The following is a 10,526-nucleotide window of genomic DNA, read 5'->3' on the forward strand; positions in this document are numbered from 1 at the left end:
TGATTATATTCAAATTGAAGCCTATAGGTAAATTTTTTTAAAATAATAAAAAATGAATCTCTACTTTTGTTTTGAAGAAGAAGAATAGATAGATTTTTACCATTTTTCATCATATTCCAAACGCCAAAGCTTATTATCAAATAAAACTAATTAAATGTTATCTAAATAAAATCAATTGACCATATAGAATTGGTTCCAAACGTTCCTAATTACCCAAACTACTATCAGGGTGGACCAAAAAACTAGCTGCCATGAGCCAAAGATGATGTGGGCCCAAAATTAAGTAGAGCAGTCTACATCACCAATGAATGAGCTCGATTCATTGTATTAGATTAAAAAAAAGTTAATATAAGAAATATCATCCAAGGAATTATGTCTAATATATTGTCAAAGTTCACGTGGACGGCGAGAATATTGAAACCAGAAAATAGCATTGGCAAAGAGAGCTTTTGATTAGCTAAAGCAAGAGACTTATACTAATTGTTTTCTTGAAGATGCCTAACTTGCCATCTAGAATATGTTACTTAGAATCACTGTACATAAATAAAAACAAACAAAAAGAAAAAATTTTCTTTTATTATTTTTCACATTTTACCATATAAATATTTATCATTAGACCATTATATTTTTCTTTTAACTTTCTCTAAAGTACTATGGTAATTTTATCCTAACAACATTAAATGTAATAGAGAATATTCTATTGCTTTTAAAAATAAAAATAAAACATTAAGGTACTTACAACACCCCCTCATCTAATTTTAAATTTCAGTTATTTATTTATTTTTATTTTAATCTAAAATAACTTGTTCAAATATATTAAAGTCATTTGCATTTATATTGTTTTTTTTTAACTCAATTACATAGTAATTATTTATTAAGAAAATGATCGACACCGTTCTTTTAAGGCCTTTTGAGCTATTAGTCGGATGACAAAACTCTCTGAACTATTGCCTATTTTCACATGCATTCTTCCATTTGTTTTTTTAGTACATATTCACCGTCTTAAATTATGTAAAATTTCACACTTCCACAACAATGTTAATAGAAAATATCAACTAATAATTCTACTCTCAATTTTTTTTTCCTTTTCCCCTTAAAATAAGAGTAAAATGATACTTATAGAATCTAATATCAATAAGGTGACACTTAATAGAAAATCTAATGGGTAAACACAGAGAAGGGGGCATTTTAAAGAATTTATAAAAATGGACAACAATTGAGAAGTATACGTGGAATTATCCCTATTAATAAAGGCAAAACATATTGTTCATCATTTGGGTGAATTTATAATACATAAAAATAAACTATGCTCTCAAATATTCTTTTACATTCTATTCGGAATCCTCATTATATTTAGAGATGCACGTATTTGAAGAGATAATTACATATGTAGATTTTGCTTGGTTGGTTGGTTGTTTGGTTGTATCTTGTATAACTGCATTTGTTAAGTATTACTTGCACAAAAGAAGTGGGTTAACGGATTCTAGTCTTAACGGGTCGGTCCTACAGTCAAAACTTGCAATTCGCGAATTGGGTCGGATCCAGGTTCAGATCCGATACAATTCCTAGGGGCTAGGGCCCCATAATATTATATATGTACAAAGGGAAAGACTAGGGTTTTAGTTAGTGCGACTCGAGTCCTCTCTCTTGCGGTGCTTCGCCGTTTTGCTTCCGAGGCTTCTTCCTCCTCCTCCAGTCATGGCGGAGCAAGTAAGCATTACGCTCTCCTACTCTTTCTGTTGTCCCTTCTGTGTGCTTCGTTCGGTATTATTTGATTTCCTTTGCGTTTTGGGGGTATTTAAAGCTCATACTGCGATTTACTTGGGATGTCGAGTTGTCGAGAGAAAGGTAATGGAATGCAGCTTGGAATCCGTGATTGTTTAGTTTTGGTGGGTTGGATTGCAGGTTTGAGGTATTGGGCTGTCATTATTTGTGGGTTTATATAATAATTTGGGGTTCATTTGATATCATCCGATTAGTTTGGTGTTATGATAGTCCTGCGGCATTGAATTATAGCATGTTAGCACTATTGAATGCTCTGAAGTTATTGAAAGAGGATTTTGATTCTTGTTGTTGTACGAGGATCCCGTTCTTCTCATTTCTTGCTTTGCCTGAATGATAGTGGAAAATAAGTACTTTTTTCCCCTTACAAGATTGAGTTGGTGGATCGTGACAAGGAGACTTGAATTACCAACTTAATTGGGCTTCATATTTTTAATTTTCTTTGATTTGTAAGTGATATAGAGATTTTAGGTCTCTGTGGTCTTAGATGGTTGAGGCTCATTGCAAAGAGTAGGAAAAAGTTTTAGATATTTTAGGTCACTGTGGTCTCGGATGGTTGAGGCTCATTGGAGAGAGTACAATTTTTTTTTCTTTTTCATTGATTTATCTTAATTTGACTTCTGCCTCTGTTCTTTGGGTGGTGTTTAGACAGAGAAGGCATTTCTGAAGCAACCTAAGGTATTTCTCTGGTAAGGATACAACTTTCATTACCCTTGTTCATCCTATTCTTAGAGGTTGTTGATATCATGAGAGTGATGCAGCTCAAAGAAGTCTGGGAAAGGAAAGAGACCTGGCAAGGGTGGGAACAGATTTTGGAAGAGCATTGGACTTGGATTTAAAACTCCTAGAGAAGCAATTGAAGGTTTGAGCTCTAGCACTAATTCTTCTTGTGCTGCTTCATTTCAATAACTAGCGACCCAGTTGTTTTTGCTCTCAACTAGCTGAGTCTTTAGGTTCTGTTCTTCTTCTCATTATGCAGATTGCTTTCATGCAACTTCTGGCTACTTTTGATATAGTGATCTATTTGACAAAGTCAGGATGAATTGTTTTGGTGTTGGGAAATAATTATGTACATCGGACTTGTTCTATGTTTATTAGCTTGAACTCCTTTATGATTTTTAGTATAGCTAAACAAATAGACTCACTGGGCATGGATGATTCCTATTGTTTTGCTCTTTCGAGTTTCGAGTATCCATCACTACTGTTTTTGTTGATTATTTGATGTGTGAATTATTGGAGAGTTTTGAAGACCTTATTTCTTCTTAATGTTTCATCTTATTGTTTTCATTTTTCAAAATGACTGCCAATGTCTGAGTATATATATAGCACCACATTCACTGGAAATGTGTCATGTGGTCCTTTTTCCCTTTCAGGAACCTACATTGATAAAAAATGTCCATTCACTGGCAATGTGTCGATTCGAGGTCGCATCTTAGCAGGCACTTGTCATAGTGCTAAGATGAACAGAACCATTATTGTACGCCGGAATTATCTTCACTATGTCAAGAAGTACCAAAGGCAAGTTATCTTTCTGTTCTGCGGTTCTATCCTGTTGTTTGCAAGGTTGGAGATAATGATTTTTTCAGGTCATCTACATAGGTATGAAAAGAGACACTCCAATATACCTGCGCACATATCACCCTGCTTCCGTGTGAAGGAAGGAGATCATGTCATTATCGGCCAATGCAGGTTAGCTTATTCTCGATTCTCCTGACGTGAGTTTGCTATTATCGAATGGATCATCCAACTATTAAATTGATTAAGATGGATATGGATCTAAAATGTCACGACCATCTTTTAAAATTATTTGGAACCTTCCAGATTCAAATTACAAATGAAAATCTGATGGATCTCGAAGCATGCATATGCACATGCATAAAATCTAACTCCTCTTACTATGGACATGTACATTCTTCATTTTCCTTTTATTTTTCCAAAATCTCTTTTGCAAACTTTTTTATTTGTTTCTCCCTCTGTCACTTGAACATAAATCTTTGAAGGCTATATATATATATATATATATATATATATACTTTTCTTCTACTTATAAGAATTTAATTAAATTCATCTATGAGCTTTCTTCTATTTTATATGAAATAACGAGATAATAATTCTGACAGTTGCATACTTGCAGGTGTATATCACGTAGTGTAAAAATTTGCATGTCCAGATTATTATTAGCAGCGTATATAGGATCAATCACATTAGCATCTGACTTTGAATAAGGGTTTGACTGTTAAAAAGGAGTGATTATGATCTGGGTCCAGATCTGATGTCTGAGAAAGTAAAATGGAGTCTCAGAATGATCTAGATCCAGATTTCCTATTTTGAAAAGGAGTTCTAAATAGTTTGTGAGAAGTCATACATTTAATTACAGTAGTTTCAGTAGCCAATAGAGTTCAAAATAGGAAAATCAAGAAAAAAGGACTTCAAAATAATTTACTTTCTCAATTGCAACATTAGATGCAGCCACCATTTTTTCTTGAGAGAACTTACCTTTAATTATTGTAGTTTGAGTAGCCAATAGTTTGTATTTTGTAACTTCCATTGTGTACATTTTACCTATGGTGTGCGTAATTGACATATGTTTCTACACTAGGCCACTCTCCAAGACTGTAAGGTTCAATGTGTTGAAAGTTATTCCTGCTGGATCAACTGGTGGAGGGAAGAAGGCTTTTGCAGCAGTTTGAGCCTTTGAGGTAGTCTGACATCTCTGTTGGGAAGAGAGTTTGACAGTTCAAGGTTGAAGCCTGGGAGAAAGTGATGATGCTTATGCAGCTTGTTAGGTTTCTTTTATTTGGATTATGTTAATTTTGTGGACCAAACTATTTTACGAACCGTTTAAACGGGAACCAGTTTGTAATATTTTGTACCGTAAGCAGTTTGATTTAAGGATTTGTCAATTTTGCCGTACGAGTAATATCTAACTAGAGGCTGTTTTATGGTTTTTGAATATTGAATATAGATTTTGTTGGAACTTGTGGTGCCTAATTGTAGTGCTTATGGTTTGAGCACAGCCTACTTTAATTGGTGTGTGTCTGATTACCTTGTTATAGATAATATATTCTGTTAATCAATTACTTAAAAATAGATAGACAACGCATTATTGGGTAGGCCAAGCAACAAATCTTGGCATTGTCATTCTCTCAGTCAGTGGCTTGCTAAAGATAAACTCGACTGCTGAAATCCTTTTATCTTTTAATTGAAGACTGGTGTTTCTAAGTATATTATTTTGAGCATGTCTAGCCATTGTGACGAATTCCCTTGTAGCCAAAAGTAAAACCAAACGGGATTTTGCTAATGCCTATTGATGTGAATTGTTTACATGTATGTTAGCTTCAAGCTTATTAATGTGAATTGCTTACATGCATGTTACGTTCAATAAAACTTAGGGTTAAATATATTTAATCTTTCTATATTTATATCTAAAATTACTTTACCCTTTGTACTTAAAAAAAATCTTAAACTAGTCCATATACTTATGACTAAAATGAAATCGTTAATTTTCTATTGAATTTAACTGAATAACATCAAAATGATCAAAATGCCTATATTGTGTTTGTTAGAGAAGAGATGCAGATTTTAATATAACGTAGTAAAATTACTAAAATAACCATAATATTTAGTTAAATTTAATAGAAAAATTAACAGTCTCACTTTAGTCATAGACTAGTTTGAGGCTTTTAGAAATACATAGAGGTAAAATGATTTTAGCATAATGACAAAGGATAAAATATATTTAAACGTAAAACTTACTATATTATCTAAGCCCATATAACAATTCATTATTCTCTCTTATCTTATCCTCTCAATGCACGATTATTTTCTTGCAATATATAATTATTTTATATAGAGTGATTATTATTTCCTTATAGTGCAGAGTTATAATTCCCATTTTTTTTGCACTGCATGAATATTTTCTCATAGTGCATAGTTATTTTATATAAAAGAGTTATTTCTTCATAACATAAATTTGTAACTTAGTATTACCTTACAGTGCCTCCTTATTTCTTCGTATGTATAATTATTTTACATAGAGTGCATACTTATTTTTCCATATTGTGAGCTTATAAACCCCATAGTGCCTCTTAATTTCCTTATAACTCATAGTTACTATACAAAAAGTGCATACTTATTTTTCCACAATACAGACTTATAATCCCACAATACCGTGGTGCATGATTATTTCCATATAGTCTATATATTCACACTATATTATAGAGTATTTTAAATTTACAGTTATAATAAAAAATATTATAATTTTAAATAAATATATATTACTACTACTACTTTACATCCAAACAAGAGTATTTTTATCATTGAGTATAAAACATCACTAATTTTCTCATTATTCTTCAATACTTTAATATTAATTTTATATCACATCAAATATGATATTACTCATTATTCTAGTATTAAATAAAATATTATAATAACTTATACTTAGTATTAACTTTTTTTCTTCTGATATTAAAAATTATAATATTAATGTCTTTTCTAGTCTTCTTCTGCGAGTATTTTCTGAAGTAGGAAACAAACATTATTATAATCCCAAAAGAATCGTAAGTTCCATTCCGTTATTCCAACCAAAACTCAGAACGCTAAACTGAAGCCAGAAGAGACTAGTTACAACATTTTCTATCCAGAGAACAAGTTATATAACAAAGTGAATTACAGTTTCTGTCATCCTTTCAAAGCTCATATTATCAGTCCGTTGGTTAGTTTTAATTTTCAAACGTAAGTAAATTTACACTCAGACAAGAGAAAAGCTCCGACAGTGGATAGCTGAAAATTTATATGAATACCTTTCACACGGTATTTTAGTATCACCTTTCTGTACTCTTGCTTCCCTAGCTAATCGGTTTCTTGAAGTTTGCACTTCTCATGTGTATCCTGCATTACAAAACTCGTGACTACTAGGATTAGGATATATTCCATTTATATCTGAAGCATCTCGTCAAGCATCCCAATTGGGAATGTTAGCTGTTGCTTCGTTGACCATTTTCACAAGAGTCACCTGAAGAGTATTACAATTGTCAAAGTTAGAGATTGTCAGAGAAAAAGGGAAAAGAGATTGTTAGTGTTGGTGCTATCAATCTGCGCCACCAAAACACAGTACTCAAGGTTCAATCAGATTTGAACAGACAACAACAAAATCATTCCAATAGACATGGATGCTCTTAGAATCTTCTTAGAGAAACTCTTTAGATGTTGTCTAAAACAATTATCTTGTAAATTTAAGTAACAAGTAACAACAAAGATTAATGATCATTACACAGTACAAAATGCAGTATCTTTAACAGAGTAGCATCACAATCTAACTAAAAGCAGAAATCTTCAAATTAATCATGAAAACCAAATTGAGATACTGTCCAGGTTTTCTACTATCTAGCTTGAGATGGATAAGTAGAAAATGAGTTTAGCTAAGCACCAGGCTTAAAGTTATCTGTTTATGGTCCTTTTAACTACATACATACACTGCTGTAGTGGCTTCCTGGTTCCAGTAAGCACTAGCTGGATGGATACTTGTATTTCTCAACACTTATCTTGCACCTGGAAACTGTGCTACTTACCCTTCCTATGATTTTGGTGTACAGCATACACATAAAAAAGAATTGATTATCATAGTGTGCAATACAAGTGGAATTATATGGAATTTTTAAAATGATTACTATGTCAACTCCATGGCAATAACTAGTTCCCCCTTATGTAAAGGAGAGAACACTAACTCCACTTTGGCAGTGTTCCATTTGTAAACAAAATGTTGATATTAGTGCTTTCCTCAGCAGTAATGATAATAAAGTGGATTATGATTACTCTTCTTTGATAGTTAGAAGGAATATGACATTAGGTACGAAAATAAAGTCAGCTCTACCCTTTTGGCTCACTAGCTTTCAGTGTTGTACCACCCGGCAGTCAATATCAAGTTTTCAACTCTTTCACTCTTTCACTGTGTCTGCCTTCTTTAGATCACATCAACATAAATGATTCTCCAATAGTTTGTCTAATGGCATAAATTTGGTTCTAGTAACACGTCATTATGTTGGATATGATGTGCCAATGTCATCACTTTACTCATTCCATGTCCTTGACTACCAACTACATATTCAATAGGATCGTAGGCAGCCATACTCACATCAATGATGGCTCATTGAAACGAAAGCTCTTTACGTATGCCAGAGAATTCAAACCTATAGACACAGTATTTGATTTATTCAAGGTAACAACACATTAAAACAACAGAAAATATCTTTGGCCTATTAATTTCTAACAATTTATGCAGTAGTAGTACTGTTAGAATGAAGATTTAACTACTAGCGCCACAGCATTATGAAATCGTACCACACTCTGAGGGACTCCATCAGGAGGTAATGGCAGATTTCTTGGAGGTGATTTCCGCTCGTATGATCTTTTATCGAACCTCCATTCCCCAATTTTCCCATAAGTTAGCTTGCCCTATAAAATGTTGAAAGAGAAAACATTGACATGAAAGTAAAATAAAATAATAAGACAGACTTTGAAGATATCTCTATTCATAAATAAACAAAAACCTGAATAGATTAAGGATTGAGTCTTAATACTGTACCTTCAAATCATAGTCGCATCCATAAGTGTAATGAATAATGAATTTCTCTCCAACTTCCAAGTCCCAAGGAGGCTTTAGGAAAAAAAAATTAAAATAGTTCTTCCTGATTTAGATCTTCAATAAGTGGCAAAAAGAGATATTGAGCATGTGGTGCAGCACCTGAATCATGAAATCTTTATGCAAGATGTTGCCCACTCCATGTAGAGCAGACCCAACAGCATAGGCATACCTGCAGTTCAAAACATAAATTGTTAACAGTTATTCAAAAGTCAAATCAAGTCTAGATGACCTAAAGCACCTTAGATTTTATGGAAAATTACATCTCAAGTACCCAGCCAAATGCTTTATCTGCTTCAGGATCCTTCTTCATTGCCAAAGAGACATTCATCCATGTAGGTGCTATCTTCATAAGAGACTCCTAAACCAATTCCCAAGATTCATTATTTAATCCTGAATATACCTTATCTCAGTAAGCAAGACACAAAAGAAAAATACCTTCTCTATGATGACAGGAGAATTTCCTATAGGGTCAATATCGGTGATCGGCCCCTTTTCCTCAGGAAAGAATTTTCGTAAAACATGCTCATACTTTTTAGGCTCAATGTAGAAGAAAGGAAAGGCAGCTGCAAGACCATCTTTAGACAAGTTTGGTATAGGTTTGACAATTATATGATCAGGCTCAGCCATCAAGATATATCTGCGCATAAGTAGCAGCACAACCACAAGTCAAACAAGGTCAAATTACTGTAATAAAGATGAGAGCTGACTAGATCTCCATTTCTTACTCTTCTTGTATATCTGCCTTCCTAAGCCACTGAACAAATGCCCACGGCCTATTAAGAACAATGTATCCCTGAGATAATAAGATCACATTCAGTCAGTGGAAATGAGCAGCATCTAGATTCTAGAAAATTTCACCTTATAATAGCACAATTTAGCAAGATCTAAATAGCACTCTCGATGCATACCTGAGAATACTTATGAATGCATTTTACTTTATAATTGCACCACTAATTAATAACTCAGGCACCACCGCGTTCATTAGATATTAACAAAATCAATGTTCAATTATTTGGTTTAGATCTCAATTTTCAGCGGTGAAGAGGGTGAAATAGTTTGCTTCAGATGTGCAAAGTGAAATACTATCATTTCCTTCAGAACCACCAAGATCACAATATCCTTCTTAATTTGTATCCACACCTCAGAAATAAGAAAAATAATCACAACGATTCCAACTTCTTTGATATCCCCACAATTTAGAAATCTAGACATTCAAATCCACAAAAGAAGATCAATTGGAGAGAAAAGGAATGATCCCATGTACCTGATCCGACCCATCGGGAAGTGGGTCAGCGACGAAGGTTGGGATCTCCTCCATGAACTCATCAGCCCGACCGGAGTGCAAGATCCTGGTGAAGCCGCCCATCTCGGACCCAGGCCCGTTCCTGGCCTTCTTGAACCAGTAGTACATCACCCGGCACTGCCACGTGTTGTACACCGAGTCGGATGCGGTCACCGCCGTGTGGAACAACCGCCGCCGCCCTGCCAAGGGCTTCGCCCGGTCGAGCGGCATCTTGACCACGGGATCTAAGGAGAGCGATCGAGAGTGGAAGAAGGAGTTGGTTCGAGCGGTGGGGAATTCAGATTTGAGAGTGGTTTTGGAGGCGACGATGGCATTGTAGGTGATGAGAGCTACGGAGATGGAGATGAGGAGGTAGTAGTAGAAGCTCCCACTGCAACCCATCTCTCTCTCTCTCTCTCTCTCTCTCTCTCTCTCTCTCTCTCTCTCGAGTTTTGAAGTGTCTAAAGTAGCCCAAGATATTATTTTATTGGGCTGGGCCGGTCTAAGATCAGAAGCCCAAAATGGAGACTATATGACTATTTATTTTTGAGGTTTTTATGTAATTAAAGTTTTAAATCATGATAATTTCGGTTACATTCTTCAATATATCATAATTATCACCGAAATCACTGAAGTCTTTCTAAATGCCAATATAAATTTGTAAAGTCATATAGTATCCTTGTATAAATGATTTAAAATTATTCAAAACTATCTAATGTTATATGATATTATAAAACAATTTTTTTTTATAATAAATAATTATTGTTAATTATTGTACGTAGATATTTTTCTTAAAAACTAACCAAGACGGCCTTT

The 10,526-nt window shown here is 34.0% G+C and overlaps 2 protein-coding genes across 2 annotated transcripts; one reads left to right on the top strand and one right to left on the bottom strand.

Annotated features, from left to right (window-relative positions):
• Positions 1-1,613: 1,613 nt before the first annotated feature.
• On the top strand, positions 1,614-4,695 carry LOC140786530 (small ribosomal subunit protein uS17-like). Its single transcript, XM_073135024.1, has 6 exons — positions 1,614-1,710; positions 2,431-2,471; positions 2,544-2,644; positions 3,156-3,300; positions 3,382-3,471; positions 4,382-4,695. Exons 1-6 carry the CDS (start codon positions 1,699-1,701, stop codon positions 4,470-4,472), a joined length of 480 nt encoding a protein of 159 aa, XP_072991125.1. The 5' UTR covers positions 1,614-1,698; the 3' UTR covers positions 4,473-4,695.
• Positions 4,696-6,389: 1,694 nt separating this feature from the next.
• LOC140786608 (hydroxyproline O-arabinosyltransferase 1-like) lies at positions 6,390-10,151 on the bottom strand. Its single transcript, XM_073135172.1, has 8 exons — positions 9,693-10,151; positions 9,154-9,221; positions 8,864-9,065; positions 8,689-8,786; positions 8,528-8,597; positions 8,369-8,440; positions 8,125-8,238; positions 6,390-6,799 (listed from the first exon to the last, which is right to left on the bottom strand). Exons 1-8 carry the CDS (start codon positions 10,110-10,112, stop codon positions 6,740-6,742), a joined length of 1,104 nt encoding a protein of 367 aa, XP_072991273.1. The 5' UTR covers positions 10,113-10,151; the 3' UTR covers positions 6,390-6,739.
• Between the last annotated feature and the right edge of the window lie 375 nt (positions 10,152-10,526).

This window comes from Typha latifolia, chromosome 4 (genome assembly GCF_019914945.1).
Source record: "Typha latifolia isolate L0001 chromosome 4, TyphaL0001v2, whole genome shotgun sequence".
NCBI lineage: Eukaryota > Viridiplantae > Streptophyta > Magnoliopsida > Poales > Typhaceae > Typha > Typha latifolia.